General features: G+C 35.2%; 1 protein-coding gene across 8 annotated transcripts in view; it reads left to right on the top strand.

The window, feature by feature from the left end:
• Nucleotides 1–22,045, top strand: part of DMXL2 (Dmx like 2) — a gene marked incomplete at both ends in the record, with an annotated part of 159,764 nt that overhangs the window by 43,000 nt on the left and 94,719 nt on the right. For all 8 annotated transcript variants that reach the window (XM_082647540.1, XM_082647539.1, XM_082647536.1 and 5 more), the window contains 5 exons: nucleotides 440–575; nucleotides 1,241–1,307; nucleotides 15,796–15,974; nucleotides 17,708–17,891; nucleotides 20,573–20,747. In XM_082647540.1, coding sequence (XP_082503666.1) covers nucleotides 440–575; nucleotides 1,241–1,307; nucleotides 15,796–15,974; nucleotides 17,708–17,891; nucleotides 20,573–20,747 — 741 coding nt within the window. The remainder of the gene's footprint in view (nucleotides 1–439; nucleotides 576–1,240; nucleotides 1,308–15,795; nucleotides 15,975–17,707; nucleotides 17,892–20,572; nucleotides 20,748–22,045) is intronic.

Here is a 22,045-nt window from a genome sequence, read left to right as displayed (position 1 = left end):
ATAATGGCTGTTGTCCCTTTTTACATTCACAGCTAGTGAGGGTAATTTTAATAGTTCATGTAGAAAAACAAATTTCATTAATCTTTAGTTATGTCTTATATCCTGAGAATATTCTGTGTTGTATATATTCTGTGTTGAATAGTCTGTGTTGGGGTTTGTTTTGTTATTCTACTTCTGTTGTTATTTTTTTTTTTAAAGTTTTACCTGATAGACAATAGCTCTTTGTCAGGAGGCTTTTTTTTTTTTGTTCTCAAGTTTCCCTCAAGTTTTCTTGTCAGTGGATTCTAACTTTTAAATGGATATACTCCACAAGTGTTTTTCACAGACAATATTGCTTATTTTTCACAGAATAGTTTATAGACCTAAGCAGAAGCCCGCATGTGCGTTTATTTCTCTAGATAATCCTTGCTTATTCATCTGAACATTCTTTAATTTTCAGATAACAGATTGTTGACAGCAACTGATTCTATTCAGTTGTGGGCTCCTCCAGGGGGTGACATTCTGGAAGAGGAGGAAGAAATCGATAATAAAATTCCTCCTGTTTTAAATGATTGGAAGTGCATCTGGCAGTGCAAGTTAGTGTCTAACTCTGTTATGTTCATTAATTAAAAAAATGCTTCCTGAGATATGTTCTTAGAAGCCTAGAAAAATAGACTTTTTCTAACCAAAACCCATTATAACATCATCCTTTAATCTGTGCTACAATTGATTGTTTTAAAAAAGGATGAAAGTATTTTCATAGTTAATAACCTCAGGACTTGGGTTGAGAAGGTTGATATGTAGGAATTATTCATTAATGCATGAGATATAGGTGGGATAGGGAGAGGGAAGAAGTGAAAGTTGTGAGACACTCTTTCAGGTGGAAGGATTATGTGAAGGGATCCATTAACAACATGGAGTATGTGAAGGGATCCAACTAGCCAGGGAAGATGATGAGCTCAGTTTTCAAAATGTTACATTAGGATGTTGGTGGGGCATGTAGGTTGCGATATCATTTATGCATGTTAATTGCATTCTTTTTTGGCTCCCCAAAGTGAGCTTTGGATTAGCTTTAATGAATTAATTTGTATTTTTAGGGAGGTGAAATACTTAGATTTATTTTTAGAGAGGTGAAAACACTCTTGTTTTGATGATGTTATGAAAATCTTTTTTTTTTAATTAAAAAAATTTTTTTTTGACCATTTATATATATAGTGTTCCAGATTTTAAAAATGCTAACTGTTCAATTTTGTTTTTTTAGAACCTCAGTATCTGTACATTTGATGGAGTGGTCCCCTGATGGTGAATATTTTGCTACTGCTGGAAAGGTAAAGGACCAAACAAAACATAAACAGAAAAAACAAAACAAAAGTGTTCCTTGTTCATTCTCATTTTCAGTTTTTTCATCTGTAAAATTAGGATAATCCTACATTACAAAGATGGCCTGAGGAATAGTGATAGTTTTTGTAAAAGATCTGCTATGTTTCCCATAGGTAGTTGGCGTTTGGGAAATAATGGCTATTATTTTTATTCTTATTTGACCCTTATGAAAATTTATGGTTTTTAAAATTAATTTTTAGGTTTAAAAAATAGCATATGTACATAATTTGACAAGTAAAATATTACTACTAGATTTACAATGAAAAGATGCACTCCCTTCTTCTAACTCTTAATTCCTGTGTCCTAGAGGCAGTGATTCATAAAATTGCAGTTTAGTATTTCTTTACATATTCTTTAGTAACTTGATTATGCTCCGATTTAAAATTTTTTTTATTTCTTTTCCTTTTGGTTTTATGTATAATTTCTGGCCATGCTACTATGGAGGCTGAGACTTTAGTTCTCTAGCTGATGTCCCAACCTCCTCTCCACTTAGCACATACACATATTCACTTCCCTTCCTCCTGTCTTTCTGATATAAGCATCTCATAATATTTGGGAAAATCACTATTTATTATTCACATTATTAAGAATGTGTAAAAGATTTTTCATGGAATAATTACTTTGGTGTTAGTAATTACTTTGTTTTACTGTTTGCTTAGTTTTCTATATACCTAATTCATCCCTCACACCTCTGACATTCTTTGGATCTTCTCTCAGTATAATCCCACGTAGGAGGTATCCTGGAAATGTCTGTTCTCTTTGCTCCAATCTGGCTTAGTTGTTCTCTGAGTCTAAAATAATAGAGCTCTCATATCAGGATTTTCTTTTACCAGCCTCGGGAGATTCTCTTTGCCCATCTCCTTTGTTAAATTCCCTGTTACTTCACGTCATTTATCATCTTCTTTCCTTGTTTTGATGGAGATACCCTCCAGTAGGTTCCTGAGAAAAGATGAATGGGAAAAAAGCATTTTTGAGGCCTTGCAAGTCTGAACAGTTCTTTCTTCTTTGTTATGCTTTATTTTATTGGGCATAGCATTGGGTTGGAACTAACTTTCCTTCAGAATTTTAAAAATCATGCTTCTGTTACCTGCCAGCTTCCAGTGTTGCTGTTTGAGAGGTATAGTGCCATTATGACCATGCTCTCCCAGCTCTAGCTTTTAGAGGTTTTAAGAATGTTCCCCTTATCCCGGTGTTCTAAAATTTCAATATATCGTGGTATGGGTCAGTCATCTATAAATATTTTAGTATGTATCTCTAAGGGATAAAGACTTTTTTTGTGCAGGCAATCTGATGTGCCTGTTCAGTCTGAAAACTCATGTCCTTCAGTTCAGGGGGACTATTTTATATTATTCCTTTTGTGTTATTTCCTTCCTTTCGTGTTCTCTTTTCTCTCTTTCTGGATCTCCCCTTATTCAGATGTGGATCCTTCTATACTGATCCTCTAATTTTCTTTTTTTTCCCCCCCTCGTCATTTTTTTAAATTTTTTGTTTGTTTGTTTAAATTCTGGGTGGGGTGTTCAGCTCTAACTTAGAAATAATTTTTCCCTGCTATCACATTTTTGAGTTTCAAGAATATTTTTCTGATTCTATGAATGCTCCTTTTTAAATACATAATATTTCCTAAGTATAAAATGAATATATGTAAAACTTATATATAAGATAATAATTAAACAAGTGCACATGTATGTACCTGCTACCCAGTTGAGACAAAGGACATAAAACTAATGGGTTACTATTTTCCTCTTGCATCTCCTCATTTTCCTCTCACCTATGCAACCGGAATCCTGAATTTTATGTTTTATTTCATTGCTTTAAAAAAAAAATAGTTTCACAGGTGTAAATTCCCAAAGAATATAATTTTTATTTTTGAATAGTTTTGAACTTATAAAAATGATACCATATGGTTATTGAAATATACCTTTAAGATATTAAAAAATAAATTTGTGACGATATCAATTATGTACTTCTTAATGTATTCATTAAGAAAAAATTACATTTAAAAATCACAGATTAAAGTTTAATTGTATTTAGTTGTTGTGTATGAATTAAAATTTCCATATTATACTTTACAAGGCAAGGATAGGTTTTCCAAGAACATCAGAATTCACCCAAGGCTTTTTGAGTTAATCTTTAGTTGTAGAACACTCAACTGTTTTGTGGTTGAACGATTACTTGGCACAGAGGTAGTTAGTTGCTCAATAGTTGATGACATTATAGACAGGAAGACTGTATAACATTATAGACAGAAAGACTGCGATCATGTGCGGTTTAGCAGTAAACTAATAAATAACGGTTTCAGTGTAGTGAGGAGTGTAAAAAATATTTGGAGGTATCTGCAGCAGCTGTCGTGTAATATTAAAACATCTGTGATTTCTGTTAGAGACAAAGTCACAAGTACTGCTAACATCATTTTGGTATGTTTATATTCATAACTGAACTTTAGCATTTCCTTCAATTAGCAGTTACAAAAATAGAGAAGTAATTTTTTTCCCCTACTCAAGTTCATTGTAACTCTGGGTCTTGGTTTTCTTGGTTTCTCAAGAAGCAGACCCCCAGACAAGCATTCGAGTTCAAGTAATTAATATGGGCAATGCTCACAAAAACATATACTGGATTTGAGGCAGGGAAGTGAAGGTGCTTAAAAAAGAGTGTATTATCATGCAGGTGATTAACAAGATTAAATCTCTGGCTAACTCTGGGAGTTAGTGGTCCTCACAACATTATGTTCCTCACACTTGTTCTTCAGACACATCACACATACACACATGGGTTGAAGGCTGGTGAGAGCAGAGCATTAATTCTCAGCACTTACAAACAATTCCTGGAAAACTCAGGCAAAGATATGTGGCTGCTGTCAACTGGAACTGGCTCACTAAAATGCTAAGGCATGAGAGGATACAGTTGAGGTATCAGAAATATTTTTTATATCTTGAATTCTATCTGCAGGTGCCTTGGGTCAGAAGACCTCAGAACCTCTGGCCTAAAATCTGGACATTTAATTTTTTGCCTTCCACATTTAGATCTAAAACCTACGTGGAATAGTTTTTAGGTATGGTTTGAGGAAGAGGTCAGGTTTCACTTTTTCTGTATGGATATCCAGTTGTCCAGCACAATTTGTTGAAAAGCCTCTTGTTTCTCCATTGCTCTTTATTGCCACCTTTGTCAAAATCAAATGTCCATACTAGTGTGGCTCTGTTTCTGGATTCTTTTCTCTAGTCCACTGGGCTTTCCTTGTAGTAATGCCACCTTCGTTGCTATAGCTTTTAAATTGTCTTGATATCTGGTAGAGCAAGTCTTCCCATCTTGTTTTCCTTCTTTAAGATTATCCTATCTATTTTTGGCCCTTTGTATTTCCATATAAATTTTAGAATGAGCATAATAAATTTTATAAAACAAACAGAAAACCTCTTGTGATTTTGATTGATATTTCATTGACTCTATAGATCAGTTTTGGGAGAATTGACGTCTTTACAGTTGAGTCTTCTCATCTATGAACATGATATAGTCTTTAATTTAGATCTTTTTACTTCTCCCAGTAAGGTTTTATAATTTTTTCTAGAGGTCCTAAATATCTTTTGTTAGATTCATGCCTAGGTATTTGATATTTTTGATGTCAAAAATGATATGAATGGTATCATTTTATAATTATTACTGGTATATAGAAATGCAATTAATTTTTGTATATTGGGTTTATACCTAGCAATCTTAATAAACTCATTAATTCTAACAAGTCCTCTGTAGATCCTTTTGAATTTTCTATGTGCATAATTCTATTATTTGTGAATAATGGCAGTTTTATTTCATCTTTTCTAACTTTTAAGTGTTTTGTGTCTTCTTTTTTTCTGCAGTATCTAGGACCTCCAGTATAATGTTGAGTAAAGGTGGTGAGAGTAGGTATCTTTTCCTTGTTCCCAGTATCAAAAAGATGCCTTTCACTGTGTCGCCATTAAGTGTGATATTTACTGTAGGTGTTTACTATAGATACTGTTTTTCAGGTAAAGGAAGTTTCCTTCTTATTTGTAGATTGCTAGGATTTTTCTTTTTTAAATCATAAATGATGTTGAATCTTAGCAAATACTTTTTCTGCATCTAATGATATTATCATTATTTTCTTATTTAATAAGATGAAATATGTTGGACTTATTTTCAAGTGTTAAATAAATCTTGTGTTACTGGAATAATCTCAACTTGATTGTAATGTATTGTCCTTGCTGGATTTGCTTTGCTAATATTTTATTTAGGATTTATGAGATCTCTGTATTAAAGTGAGGCTTGGCGAATAATTTTTCCTTTTTTGTACAGGTATACCTGGTTTTATTGTGCTTTGCTTTCTTGTGCTTTGCAGATAATGTGTTTTTTAACACAGTGAAGGTTTGTTTCAACCCTGTGTTGTCAGATGATGGTTAGCATTTTTAGTAATAAAGTATTTTAAAATAGTAAGGTATGTACATTTTTAAAGATGTAATGCTATTGCACACTTAATAGTTTTTCTCAAACTTTTTTAGATGTTCAGCCTTTTTTGTTTTTCTCAGCCTTTTTTGTTTTTAATGTATACATTTAACACTATAGATTTCCCTTTAAGCTTAGCTTTATCCCATAAGTTTTTTTTAATTCGATAACTTTTGATGTGTATTATTTTTATTATTATTCTAAATATAAATTTTTATGATTTTCAGTGTGATTCACTTTTTGATTCATGGGTTGTCCAGAGTATGGATTAGAGTCAGGCTCAGTTGTTTTGGGGTGATGGTGGATGGTGCAGAAGTATTTTATTGGCGGTGACAATTTTATTTTGCGTTATTAAGTAAAACTTATGAGTAATTTTAGACTAATAAATACTGATACTGTTATGATAGTGACTGGTAGCTGTTGACTGTTACGTACCAGAAACTGTGCCTTCAAAAGCCTATGGGGCAACTGTTTTACAGAAGGGGAAACTGCAGTTTAAGAACTTCCCTGAGAATACAGAGATAGTCAGAAGGTGGAGCTGGGATTTTAACCCAGATGTTTTAGATTTCACAGCACCAAAATCAGCTGGCTTTGTATTTCATTGAGAAAATATTTATTGCAAATGCATTCGTAGGGATGCTTTGAGGCCTGGGTTGAGTATGCATTCTTCTAGGAAAGGTTCGTATAGTTTCTGCCAGGCACCTGGGGGCACACACAGTTTAAACTAAATTCTCAGCTTGGAAGTTGTGCCACACAGTGTGCGCTTGGGTCTCATGAGGCCTGTTTTGTCGTTACAGATGCCCAGCGGAGACTTTTTCCTTCACTCAGAGTTCAGGTGCAGATGAACCCTTCCTTACCATATTCCTTTACAGAGAGGGTTTTTTTCTTGATTTCATCCTTTCATTTAGGGATAGTCCTTAGGGGTCTTTTTCTTTGTTTGTTTGTTTTTTATGGTGTTATGCAGGCACCTCTGATCTGACTTATCACCTTGCGTGAACACCGTGTGTTGTCTCTATGTAGCTACTGTATTTTAAACTGAAGCTCTATGCCACTGGGTGTTGGTAGAGTCCCATATGACAGTCCATGCTCCCACTTTAGCATTTGTGTACTATGGATTCTTACCTGAGAAAATAGATGTAATCAGAAGAGAACTTTGATAAACTCCCACCACCTAGCTGTATCTGTTCATCTCCCTACATCTGTGCATGTATGTTCTGCCTTCCCTTGTGTTGCCATGGATGAATGGTCTGCTTTTATACAAGGCCAGTTCTTCCACTTGTAAACTAGATTCCGTTTGTCCTTGCTTATTCAGGGACCTCAGTATTGCAGTGCTCTCCTCTCTTCTCAATTAGTTTTCCCTTCTCCATTGGGGCATCACATTAGCATATGTTATGGACTGAATGTTTGTCCCCCCTCCCCATTCATATGCTGAAGCCCTAACCCCGCAAAGTGATGATCTTTGGAGATGGGACCTTTTGGAGGTTAAGGTTAGATAAAGTCATGAGGGTGGCCCTCATGATAGGAACAGTACCCTTATAAGAAGAGATACCAGAGAGCTTGTTCTCTCTCTACTACATGAAAACACAGTAAGAAGGCTGCTGTCAAAAAGCCAGGAAGAGAGGTCTCACCAGAACCTGACCATGCTGACACTCTGATCTTAAGACTTCTGGCCTCCAGAATTGTGAGAAAATAAATTTCTGTTGTTCAAGCCGCCCAGTCTATAGTATTTTGTTATGGCAGCCTGAGCTGACTAATACAGCACAGCATAGCGAATATGCTATAATCTTGCCCATTCTAAAACAAACGAACAGCAACAATAACAAAAACCATCTCTTGACCTTCTCTCTCAGTTTCTGTTAATTCTGTGCCCTCCTTATAACACCTCGAAAGGGTTGCTTATAGCTGCTGTCTCCAAGTTTTTCTCCTCATTTTCTATTGCAATTGTTATTCTCTTTACCCAGAAAAATCCTTCCCCCAGAGACCTGCGTGGCTTTTCCCCTTAACTTCTTAAATGTCACTGTCTCAGTGAGGCTTTACCTAAGCATCCCTTTAAATTGCATCTCACCTACCACTGTACTTTCTATTCCCTTTGCCTGCCCTAATTTTACTTGTAACACTATCACTAGGAGTTTGTATTAGTTTTCTGTTATTGCATAACAGAAATCGCCACAAACTTAGCAACTTAAGACCACACATTTATTATCTCAGCTTCCGTGGGTTTGGTGTCCGGACATAGCTGGGTGCCGTGATCAGGGCACTTTTGGCTGCAATAAAGGTGTCAGCTGGGATGAATTCTGACCTGGAGACTTGACTAGGGCAGAACCCTTTTCCAAGCTCACTCAGGTTGTTGGCAGAATTTATTTTTTTGTAGCTGAATGACAGGGCTTGTAGTCGATTTCCCTCATACATTCTTAATGTTTCTGATTATCTCCTTTTGCTCACCCAGTGTGTGACGTTTGCCTCTGCCGTGTGTTACAGCTGGCTAAACTTTGAGACTGTTTTAGGATATATGGTCGTTTGACAGGGTCACTTGTTGCTTTAAAAACTATTAATGAGCCATGAAAGATGATCTTTATTCATTGTCTAAACATCTGATTATTTGAACTCCCTAATGAATCTGAAAGATACCTTTGTGCTTCAGACAAAAATATGTAAAAAGACTAAAAGTATGTCCTCTTAAATGGAGCAACTAGATTTTAAGCTCCTCAGAGGCGATTCTGTTTGTGCACTGCATAATGCCTAATACATTTTTTCTCTGAATTTTTATTGCACACAGCCTTAGCAATTGATTATTGAGTATGTTTTTTCATTGTATTAGTCATGTTCCGTTAAGCTTTTTTTTTTTTTTTTTTTGCGGTACGCGGGCCTCTCACTGTTGTGCCCTCTTCCGTTGCGGAGCACAGACTCCGGACGCGCAGGCTCAGCGGCCATGGCTCACGGGCCCAGCCACTCCACGGCACGTAGGATCTTCCAGGACCGGGGCATGAACCTGTGTCCCCTGCATCGGCAGGCAGACTCTCAACCACTGCGCCACCAGGGAAGCACCCCCCCCCCCCTTAAGCTTTTAATGTTCAATTCTCCTAAGAGCTAAGTGTTTCACATTTCTGAGGGAAAGATAAGAATGCCTTTGAGATTGACATATATAAAATAGATAATAAGAACCTACTTTATAGCACAAGGATATATATATATATATCCTACTGTATATAAAATAGATAACTAATAAGAACCTACCGTATAGCACAGGGAACTCTGCTCAATACTCTGTAATGACTTATATGGGAATAGAATCTAGAAAAGAGTGGATAACTGAGTCACTTTGCTGTACAGCAGAAACTAACACAACATTGTAAATCAACTATACTCCAATGAAAATTAATTGAAAAAAAAGAATGCCTTTGGGGGTTAATAAATTATGTCGTGGATTTTAAAAACTTATTTCTTCACTTTTTTGAGAAGATAACCACATCCAATTAAGATGATCTTAATAAAATGAACAGAAACTAACTTTGTAATGTTGGCTTCCTCTCCTCTTCAATCTGTTCTGCTGCTGTTAATAAAGCCAAGTTTGTCTGACTTGATGAAACAGATGGTGACTGTGATCTACCACTAGAAGGCATTTTCCAGAAGCCTCTGCTACACATGACAGAATTTCAACTCAGGTGTTTGGGGATTCAAATCCAATTACCTTCTGGATATTTAATATTATAGTTCATTGAGTACTTTTGATGGTAGGATCTATTTTTTTTAAAAAAAAAATTTATTTATTTATGTATTTATTTTTGGCTGTGTTGGGTTTTCGTTGCTGTGTGTGGGCTTTCTCCAGTTGCGGCGAGGCGGGGCTACTCTTTGTTGCGGTGCTCGGGCTTCTAATTGCGGTGGCTTCTCCTGTTGGAGAGCACGGGCTCTAGGCACACGGGCTTCAGTAGGTGCGGCACACGGGCTCAGTAGTTGTGGCTTGCGGGCTCTAGAGTGCAGGCTCAGTAGTTGTGGCGCATGGGCTTAGTTGCTCCACGGCCTGTAAGATTTTCCCAGACCAGGGCTTGAGCCTGTGTCCCCTGCATTGGCAGGTGGATTCTTAACCACTGCACCACCAGGGAAGTCCTTTATATTAATTTTGTATCCAGCAACTTTACTGAATTCACTGACGAGCCCTAGTAGTTTTCTGGTAGTGTCTTTAGGATTTTCTATGAACAGTATCATGTCTGCAAACAGTGACAGTTTTACGTCTTCCTTTCCAATTTGTATTTCTTTTCTTTCTTTTTCTTCACGGATTGCTGTGGCTCAGACTTCCAAAACTATGTTGAATAAAAGTGGTGAGAGTAGACATCCTTGTCTTGTTCCTGATCTTAGAGGAAATGCTTTCAGCTTTTCACTGTTGAGTATGATGTTAGCTGTGGGCTTGTCATATATGACCTTTATTATGTTGAGGTAGGTTCCCTCTATGCCTACTTTCTGGAGAGTTTTTATCATTAATGGGTGTTGAATTTTGTCAGAAGCTTTTTCTGCATCTATTGAGATGATCATATGGTTTTTATTCTTCAGTTCATTAATGTGGTATATCACATTGATCTGCAGATATTGAAAACCCCTTGCCTCCCTGGGATAAATCCCACCTGATCATGGTGTATGATCCTTTTAATGTGTTGTTGGATTTGGTTTGCTAATATTTTGTTGAGGATTTTTTTTTTTTTTTTTTTTTGCGGTACGCGGGCCTCTCTCACTGTTGTGGCCTCTCCCGTTGTGGAGCACAGGCTCCGGACGCGCAGGCTCAGCGGCCATGGCTCACGGGCCCAGCCGCTCCGTGGCATGTGGGATCTTCCCGGACCAGGGCACGAACCCGTGTCCCCTGCATTGGCAGGCGGACTCTTAACCACTGGGCCACCAGGGAAGCCCTGTTGAGGATTTTTGCATCTATGTTCATCAGTGATAATGGCCTGTAATTTTCTTTTTTTGTGATATCTTTGTCTGGTTTTTGTATCAGGGTGATGCCAGCCTCATAGAATGAGTTCAGCAGTATTCTTTCCTCTGCAGTGTTTTGGAATAGTTTCATAAGCATAGGTGTTAAGTCTTCTCTAAATGTTTGGTAGAATTCACCAGTGAAGCCATCTGGTCCTGGACTTTTGTTTATTGGGAGTTTTAAAATTACTGATTCAATTTCATTACTGGTAATTGGCCTGTTCATATTTTCTATTTCTTCCTGGTTCAGTCTTGGGAGTTTGTACCTTTCTAAGAATTTGTCCATTTCTTCTAGGTTGTTCATTTTATTGGTGTATATTTGCTTGTAGTAGTCTCTTATGATCCTTTGTATTTCTGTGGTGTCAGTTATAACTTCTCCTTTTCCATTTCTGATTTTATTGATTTGGGCCCTCCATGGTATGTGTGTGTATATACACACAATGAAATACAACTCAGCCATAAAAAAGAATGAAATTTTGCCATTTGCAGCAACATGGGTGGACTTGGAGGGCATTACACTAAGTGAAATAAGTCAGAGAGACAAATACTGTATGATATCACTTATATGTGGAATCTAAAAAATATGACAAACTAGTGAATAAAACAAAAAAGCAGACTCACAGATACAGAGAACAAACTAGTGGTTACCAGTGGGGAGAGGGAAGTGGGAGAGGGCAGTGTAGGGGTAGGGGATTTTAAAAGGGGGTTATTACGGGATTATATGAAATCGTGTGTGTGAAACTTTTGAAAATTGTAAAGCATTATATTTGTTCAATAAAAAATACTGTTCATGTTTATGAAGTTTATATCTGAACACTTTCTAAAATTTCTATTTTTTAAAATTTGAATGTAACTTAAAATACCTTGGTTTTTTTCAAAACCATTTTTCTTTAATAGAGGATTACTCTTTTGAGAAAAAAACTGGGCTTTCTAAGAGCTAAGGTGAGAAGAATTTTTGAGGAGGGTGATTTTGGCGGGAAGGGAAGCAGCTGGCTACAGAATGTTCCCTGAAGCTTTTCCTCCTCTTGAGAGCGTGCCTCTGTACCTAGATTTAGTGTTTTGGTTATTTAAGGATTGGCTTATTGACCTTTATCCCCCCCCCCCTTTTTTTTTTTGCGGTACGCGGGCCTCTCACTGCCGCGGCCTCTCTCGTTGCAGAGCACAGGCTCTGGACGTGCAGGCTCAGCGGCCATGGCTCACGGGCCCAGCCACTCCGCGGCATGTGGGATCTTCCCAGACCAGGCCACGAACCCGTGTCCCCTGCATCGTTAGGCGGACTCTCAACTACTGCGCCACCAGGGAAGCCCTTTATTCCCCCTTTAACATGGAAATATCTTTACTTCTTTAACATAATATGTATTTATTATTAAGAGGAACATGCAGAGAAAATGAAAATCTCCAGCCAAATAGCCATACCCCCAGTAAAAAAAAAATGGCCACTGTTCTCTGTTTAATATATATTCTTTCAGACTTTTTGATGCCTTCGTAAACCACACAGAAGTGTGTGTGTGTACATATTCTTTAAGCTGATTTATTCACTTACTGTATCATAGATTGATGTGTCAATACAGATATATCTTTTCTTTTTAAAGGCAACATAATTTGCCATTATATGAATGAATGTATACCATAGTTTAACTTAACCAGATAACTATTAATGAACATTTAGTAGTTCTCATTTTTTTCTATTGCCATTAAAAATGAACATCCTTTTATATAAATCTTGTTATGTCTTTTTTATAATTAACTTTATATGGTATAATTAAACCATATGTAATTAACCTAAAAGGTATAATTAACATAAAATGAAATTATTTTTTAAATGTGCAGTTCAGTATATTTTGACAAATTTAAAGACCTATGTAATCACCACCACGATCTAGTTATTGGACACTTACACCATCTCAAAAGGTTTCCTTTTGCTTCTTCCCAATTAATCCTTACTCCTATTCCTAGTTCCAGATAATAAATAGCTGCTCTGCTTTCTATCACTATTGATTAGATTGGTCTTCACTAGAGTTGTATGTAAATGAAATTGTGTCGTATACTCTATTGTGTCTGAGTTCTTGCACTTAGCACAGTGTTTTGCGATTCATCTGTGTTGTGTGCATCAGTAATTTGTTCTTTTTATTTGAGTTGTATTCTGTTATATGGATATATCATAATTTGTTTATCCATTCACCTGTTGATTGACATATAGGTTGTATGGAGTTTTAGGCTAAAATGAACAAAGCTACTATGACCATTCATTTGCAAGTCTTTGTATAAACATTTCACTTCTCATGGGTAAAAAATACCTATGAGTGGAATTGTTGGGTCACATGGTACTTTACAAAAAAGTACCAGGCGCTTTCCAAAGTTGTACCATTTTGCATACTCACCAACAATTGAATAATATCAGTTGCTCCACTTTCTTGCCAACATTTGGCATTGTCAGCCTTTTTAATATTAGCCATTCTAATAGTCTGGGTAGTGGTGTCTTATTGTGGTTTTCATATGTATTTCTCTGATTTCTGATGATGTTGAGCACATGCTTATTGCCTGTCTGTATACTTTTTTTTTTGGTAAAGTGTTTATTTGTCCTTTGCCCATTAAAAAAATTGGGTTTGTTTTCTCATTATTATAGAATTATGAGTTCTTTGTATATTTAGTACAATTGAAAGATAAATCTATTATATATATTTCCTCCCAGTCTGTAACTTGCCTTTTAATTTTTTTTAAATGATGTCTTTTGATGTGCAGAAGTTTTTAATTTTGAAGAAATCCAACATCAATTTTAAAAAATTGGTTTGTGCTTTTTGTGGCCTAGATTTAAAAAATCTTTGTCTACCTTGAAATCACAAAGATATTTTACTATGTTTTCTTTTAGAGGTTTTATAGTTTTGACTTTTACATTTTGGTTTTTTTGCATTTGATTTGAAGTCAGTTTTTCCGCAAAGGTATATCAAGATATTTCAGTGGCATTTTAAAAAGGCAATCCACTCTTCATTGAATTTCCTAGACAACTTTGTTGAAAATCAGCTTTCCATACGTGTGTGGATCTAATCCTGGCCTCTCTGTTTTGTTCCATTGTGATATGTGTGTGTGTGTGTGTGTGTGTGTGTATCCCCTTACGCTAATATTATGTGTCTTGATTATTGTGGCTTTATAGTTAGTTCCAAAAACAAGTAGTTTCCTCTTTGTACTTTTCTTTTAAAATATTTTTGGTGGTGTCAGTCCTTTGATTTCCATACAGATTTTGTCAGTTTCTACAAAAAAGCCTGCTGTGATTTTGATACTATTTATATACATTGTATCTCTATAGAACAATTTGGGAAGAATTGTACATTAGTAACATTTGGTCTTTTTTTTAAAATTTTAAAATAATTAATTTTTGGCTGCTTTGGGTCTTCGTTGCTGTACGTGGGCTTTCTCTAGTTGCAACGAGTAGAGGCTACTCTTCGTTGCGGTGTGCAGGCTTCTTATTGTGGTGACTTCTCTTGTTGCAGAGTGGGGGCTCTAGGCGCATGGGCTTCAGTAGTTGTGGCTCGTGGGCTCTAGAACGCAGGCTCAGTAGTTGTGGTGCATGGGCTTAGTTGCTCCACAGCATGTGGGATCTTCCCGGACCAGGGATCGACCCATGTTCCCTGCATTGGCAGGCGGATTCTTAACCGCTGCGCCACTATGGAAGTCCCACGTTTGGTCTTCTTATCTACGAATGTGGTATGTTTCTCTTTTTATTTAGGTTTTCTTTCTCTTAGCGGCGTTTCATAGTTTTCAGGGTACACAATTTAAGTTTATCTTCCTAATGTAAAAAGTATTTACAGAAATTACATTGCTAATTATTGTTAAATATAGAAATAGAATTGATTTTTGAATTTTGATCCTTAGTCTTATTACCTTGCTTATCAGTTCTAGCAGCCTTTTTGGGTAGTTTTCTTAGGATTTTGTGAAAAAAGACAATTTTACTTCTTCCTTTCTAATCTGTATACCTTTTATTTTTTTCCCTTACCCAATATATTGCAAGTACTAGGACCTCTTGTACAATGTTGAGTAGAACTGATGAGAGCAGACATTCTTGTATTGCTCCCAATTTTACGGGAAAAGCATTGTCTTGCACCATTATATATGACGTAAGTTGTAGGTTTATTGTAGAGTCACTCAACTTGATCATGTTGTATATGTTCCCTTTTATTTTTCCTATTCCTATATGCTGAGAGTGTTGTTCTCCCCGATGAATTAGTGTTTACTTTTGTCAAGTGCTGTTCCTGCATATAGTGAGTTAATTACTTAGGTTTTCTTTTTCATTCTGTTACTATGATGAAATGCAATTACTGATTTTTCCAGTGTTAAACCCACTTCACTTTGCTGGGATAAACTCCGCTTGGTCATTTAGAGTAGGAATCAGAACACTATGGCCCATGAACCAAGAATGGATTTTACATTTTTGAAGGGTTCTTAAAAAAAAAACAACCCAAGGAGAATCTGTGTCACAGGCTGTGTGGTCCACAAAGCCTAACTTACTTGGCCTTTTACAGGAAGAGTTTGCTGAGTCCTGATTTAGAGTAAGAAGCAATTCATATTTAAAAAGGGTTTGTCTCATCCTTTCAGATCTCTTCAAAATGGAGATGATAACAGTGACAGATAACATGGCCTCTTTCTTATCCAGGCTAGCATCTGGTTCCAGAGTCCTTTCTTTACAGTGACCCTTGTGTATTGAAGTGGGGGAATTTGGCTTCAATCTCTGTTTGAAAAGTACCTTTGTGTAGAGAAGATTAATAATGAGCACACTGACCATTTATTTCTCAAGAATGGTATTATTTAGAATAATAAACATCATTTTAGGTTTAGTTTTGTATTATGTATAGGTCACATTTTAGTTTTTATATATAGCTTAATTTTTTTTCACACACACACTGTATTTTATTTTTTCAAGAGATAAATAAACTGACACCAATATAGCTTAATTTTTAAAGCTTCTTCAAACCACTTAAATTTTGAAATGTGTAGATACAAATTAATTTTATATTGGCCTATATATTTTCACAGGATGATTGTCTTTTGAAAGTGTGGTACCCTATGACTGGTTGGAAGTCTTCAATTATACCTCCGGATCATCATGAAGTGGAAAGGAGACAGGCGTCTACCCAGTTTTCCTTTGTCTATTTGGCACATCCGCGAGCGGTGACAGGTTTTTCATGGCGTAAAACTAGCAAATATATGCCCAGGTTAGACAACTGTGTCATAGAACTTCATTTTGTATTACTTATATGTTTATAAAAATAATGAAAACAAAGGTCCTTTTAATTGACATGGTGGCAATGAATAGCAGAGGTTCTGGGCATCAACTGCCTGACTTCAGATTCTGCTGTTGTTACCAGCTTCGTGAGCTTTTGACTAAATTTCTTAAGCTCTCCATGCCTCTGTAGAATGGGGGTCGTAGTAGTACCTACCTCAGAGAGTTGTATGAGACTGAAATGTGTGAGTGAGTGTGAATGCTTATACAGGCCTTTGCACATTGTGTGTGCCAGGGCAGCGTTAGCTGGTATTGTCAGTATCAGCAGCAGCAGTAGATTCCAGGAAGGAGACGTTTGCAAGTAACAGGAAAGCACACACTGAGGGAGAATAAAACATAGTAATAAACTGTCAGTAATATGCATTCTGGGAAGGCATATCATATACATACAGTGAATAAAGTGGCCAAGTTTTTCTTATCTTAGGGCTATCAACAGAAACTTCTCAAAGGATTTATTATAAGTTTTTCTTCATTGTTACAGCCATCTCTTAAAAGTGTTTAGAAGATAAAGCAAACTACAAAACAGCTCATACCAATGATTCCTGTATTATATATACAGTTCTAAAAATGCTTGCTTAGAAATCTGTATTCATTCTTGAGGAAGGGTTATTTCATCTGCTAAATATATCTGAGCACTGTTTGCACTTGATGGGAAATACAGCACACCTATTATGGAGGTGCTCAGTAAATGATAAAATGGGGAATATATACATTTTTGGAATCTAGATAAAAGGTTACTCTAAATCTGTTTAAGTTATTTGCATCTATGGAAAACATTTGCAGAACACTTTACCTTTGACTGAGTCAGATTGTATGTAAGCATTTTTTTAATGGGAAAATTTTTTTTTTCACGATGAGTGGTTAAACCACTTCAGCTGCTTGATGCTGTGACATTTTTGCTTAACTTAATGGAAATTGATTTATAGTTTGAATTTATAGTCTCCTTACAGTTTTATTATTAATAAGTTTGTTTACCTATTTATAACTGTTTAGATTATAAGAAGGATAAAACAAAATGCTGGAACTACTGCCATAAACCACATAGTTTAATTATAATTAATGATCTTTTATTATGGTCATTCTGCAAGTTGTAATGACAGAAATGTAGGTTTTCTTTTGATGTTTACTTTGTTTTGTTTAGGAGATACTAATCCTCCAGAGCCTTGTTTTCAAGCAGCACATGTATAATCTGGCATTAATTTCTGTTTCCTTCGTCAGGACCATTTCCTAGTTTTTATGATGTTCACAGCCGTACTGTGCGTGATTTCAAGCTCTTCCATTGATACTCTTTCTCCACACAATGTAATTTCTAAAGCAATTGGAAGCATACTATACTGTCATTTAGTTTAGCTGTTCAAGACATAAGTTTAATGAATTAAGGTGAGTGTCAGGGACAGTTAGGTTGTTCTTATTTTATGGTAACTGATTGCACCCTATGTCCAGCCTACCACCTTGCAGGTCTGAGCAGGTAATAAATGGGGTTTGGTAAGAGTGTGAAATAGTCAGTAGAAATCCATTATCATTATTGGAAAAATAACTACACATAGATCATACTGTTTTGCATTAATGTCATCTTTAAGGATGAAGAACTAAATATTAATAGCCTTTAATTTTTCATGTTATTGATACTCACAGTAACTTTTGTTCATTTCTCTTTATCATTAGAGGTTCTGTCTGTAATGTGTTATTAACTTCATGCCATGATGGTGTCTGCCGGCTGTGGGCAGAAACCGTATTACCAGAAGACTGTCTTTTGGGTGAGCAGATTTGCGAGACTACCACTTCCAGCACTGCCAGCAGTCTTACTCATGCTGGAAGTCACAAAGACGGAGTACAACATGCTCTTGAGGTACTGTATTATTTAAAATGGTAAATGAATCTTGAAGATAATGTGAGTATGGTGGGAATTCATAAGCTAAGTTGCAGATGGTGCATGGTATACATAATGACGAAATTAATGGCAAAGAATTCTCACTTATTTTATGTCACTTAGAAGACAGATATAGACAGTAATGATCTCAGATATGTAGTCTAGATAAATAGTATAAATTTAATTCTTCCAGTTTGCATGTTGAGTGTGAAAATCTATAGGAGTAGGCAACTTTGATTAATAAAACATGTAAAAGTCTTTGAAATTGGTTGTAATTAAAAATGTTTTGTGGGGAATTCCCTGGCAGTCCAGTGGTTAGGACTCGGTGCTTTCACTGCTGGGGCCTGGGTTCGATCCCTGGTCAGGGAAGTAAGATCCCGCAAGCTGCGCGGCGCAGCAAAATAAATAAATAAATAAATAAAATAAACCACAGCAATCTTTAAAAAAATAAACAGATTAAAAATAAAAATATTTTGCTTTTGTTTCATGAGGATTAAATTTTACATTTATTTTTCTAATTAAAAATGACTATTATGAATAAGAATAAAGGTGTTGTTAAGATATTAAGTGAACTTATATAATTGCACAGTTTTCACGGTTTAATATTTTGAAAGTGAAATAATTTTTCTAGTTTTTAAATACTATATATAAAACAAAAATGCTTTCTAAGAAATTAGATTATTTATAATATAGTATGAACTGTTGTGCCCATTATGATTAGCGAATAAAATGAGATAAACACATTATTAAAAATTACCAGAAATTTATTATAGTAAACCTAGATTGCTAATTTTCTTAATTTTTCATGTGACTTTATTACACAAAGAGTATATGCTTATTCTAAAATTAGATTAGGAAAAAGAAAAAAATGTAGAGTTTATAATCCAACTATTCCAATATGTGTTTGTACATTTTTTTTTATTTACAAGATTGAGATCATATTATGCAATAATGTTTTATAACTTGCTTTTTATACTTAATGTGTTATAAACATCTCTGTACATAACTAATTATACTTTTACATTGCACGTTTACATTAACACTTTAATGGTTGCATAGCCAAAATGGTTTTGCAGTTTTGGCGAGCAAAAATATTTTGGGGGTTTAATAGGCTAAGGATGTGGTCCTTTAAAGTTTTATGTAAAGTAGTCCTGCTCTGATGCTCTCTGTGATTGGGCACTATTTATACAGTTTTTTCCAACATTTAAAGCATAAATGAAATTAAAGCACAAGTCAGAACAGTTAGAGTTATGTTTTGCTATTGATTGAAAATTAGTGGGAAAAAGTACTTTATTTACTAGATGTTTACAATAATTTGTATATATTTGTATAACATTTTATCTTTAAATTACATATGAGCTTTTGGAGACTAAGGGCTTTTAGATATCTTTATATCCTCCATGTTATCTAATATATTTCTTTTCAAGTGTTTGTTAAATCGAATTATTAACTGCTACATAAAATAAAAGAAAAAATAAAATGTAATCAGTGATTTGACACATTTTTGCTGCCTTTTAATAAAATGTTGTCAATTAGTAATGTTAAAATTGTTTTTAATAGAAAAAACCTGATTATCTGACTTATGAGCTATTTTGCTTTCTAATGTCCTTTCCTATAAAACCCCTAACTGCAAGGTCTATATAATTCTATATATACTTAAATTATACATTTTGTTCCTAGGAGAAGATAACTGACCAATATAGCACAGCCTTGGCAATCTAATTTAAAATAATGATAAATGTCAAAGATTGAGTGAAACTAATTTGATAGGTATAATCAAAGAAATAACTGGGGAGACCAGAGACAGAGGACACGCCATAGAACTGATACTGTTTTTCACATGAAAAGGGACAAGGGCTGTGGAATTGAAAGGAAGGACCAGATGTTTTATTTTACTGCAGAAAGAACTGAGAGGATGCCACATTTTATTTCATTGATTGCAAGGAACAAAGGAAAAGAATGGTATATTATTATTAAGCACGGTATTGTTAAGTGACAGAATAAGGAATTGCTGTGTGGTGGGGTTATGGTGTGGAGAAAAGATTGTGCTGAGAATTGACATGGTCCCGTGTCAGAATAGTTCAGATGATGGAGTATGCCAGTACAGAATTTTTATCATAGGCACATATCTCAGTTTGAACAAATTCCACAGGTCAATACTTTCATGGGGTCTTTCCTGGCTACTCTTATCTAAGTTAAGGTTCCCCTTGTTATTCTGTATTTTTGTACCCTCTTTTTGTCTTTATAATAGAGGTTATATATTAGATTATTTAGCTGGCTATTTAGTTCTAAGTGAGAATTTTGGGGAGGAATATTCTTCCTGGTAGGAAGATTTGGAATTTTTTTTTTTTTACACCCTTATGACTAGTAAATTTCGTCTCAGTACTGGAATATCCTGTAAAAACTAGACTTTGGACTCCTAATCTTTATAGGGGTTTCTGCAGATAATAAGTGTTTTTGAGCAACTACTGCCTTGAACTATAAAATTTGCAAGACCAGTGGAGAATATATTAAGTTGTTCTATTGTAGTTAAAGTTTCCTTTAAGATGGTCAGGTTTTACAGAGAGGAAAATTGTAAAACCCTTAATAATCAAAAGTACTTTGATCAGCACTTATTAGACTTCCTAGACTTGGATTTAGTAATTATTTTTCTATTTTAGACAATACACCATTTGAAAAATTTAAGGAAAGGACAAAGGAAGTCTTCCATTCTTGTAACGCACACTGAATTAATGCATGACCAGATGGCAACGCATGAGGTTCAAAGACACATTTCCCATCACGCAAATGTACTGTGTCATTTTCACATTGCAGCGAGCATCAATCCCGCCACAGGTAAAGGATAGTAAAGTTTTATTTCTTATCTGCTGAAATAAGATAAATAAATAGAAAAGTGGGACTACTTTTATAACCTGTTTCTAATTTTATGCTAATACTCCATGTTTCCTTTTAAAATACTTCTTAATTGGAACAGAAATATAAGGTGCCATTTCTTAAATTGAGACTGTGTGATCCTCAGGGAATAACTTCAAATAAGTATTTTTGAGCACCATTGTTTGTCTACAATATGGCAAAGTTTCTAAGTAATTAGAGCTTTAGTTGAACCTGGAGATGAACACAAGTGGTGGCAGCCTGGTTAATTAGTGTGATTTCCCACCCTTTTGTATTTTCACTATTATTCTTTCTTCTCAACTCTTCTTTATAACTTTATCAAAGTATATTTTTGCATAGTTTTCCTTATATTTCAGCATATCTTGTTTTGTACCCTCATAGACTTTCTTGTCCTACACTTCGGGAAAGGTAGTGTTTCTTCTAACCTTGATGTTTTCTTTTTGCTCTTTTCCTCCTATGTCATTGAGAAGTATTTTGAGGCAGGTTCATTGTTGGCAAGAGCATATTTAAAGCTTCTATTTAAGGTCATTGTTTTCTTTCTGCATGAAAAACATATGACAAGGCCTATTAGTTTCATATTACATTGCTGGAAGAACTATAGTTGTATAAAGTTATAGTTACATTTTATTGAAATGGAAGTCTATTGCTTCAGGGTGCAGAGGATTTTATTTTTAAATGTTTATTTATATAAAGATAAGTATTTAGCAAATACAGTTCCAAAAGAGTGTTATCTGGATGCTTCCCCCCCAGTCTCTTTTTCTTTCTATTGAATGGATTATTTATAATTTGATTTGGGATTAAGGAGATTTTTTTTTTTTGAATTATACTGTTTTACGTGAACTGATCTATAGCATGAATTTCAGTTACCCCACATGGAGAAAATCTGCTATACTTAGAAATTTGCTTGCCTTCCTGTGTTCTTTCTTGGCATTATTTTTCCCCGACTTTTGAGGAAAGTTTAAAACAGTCAGAAAAGTTGGAAGAATAGTACAGTGAACACTCATTTCACCCACTTTGATTCAACAATTGCTAACATTTTGCCAGTTGCTTTATTCTCTCTGTATATACACACATATGTATGTTTATATGTGTGTGTGTGTGTGAGAGAAATTTTTTCTTAATGTTTTCAAAGTAAGTTACACATATCATGGCATATCACCCTTACATACTTCAGCAAGTATCTCCTAAGAATAAGGAAATTTTCTTACATAATCACAATATCATTATCATACCTAAGAAAA

The sequence above is a fragment of the Grampus griseus genome, assembly GCF_964374135.1.
Source record: "Grampus griseus genome assembly, chromosome: 2".
NCBI lineage: Eukaryota > Metazoa > Chordata > Mammalia > Artiodactyla > Delphinidae > Grampus > Grampus griseus.
The sequence above is the reverse complement of the archived record's forward strand: the minus strand, read 5'-3'. Positions and strand labels throughout refer to the sequence as shown.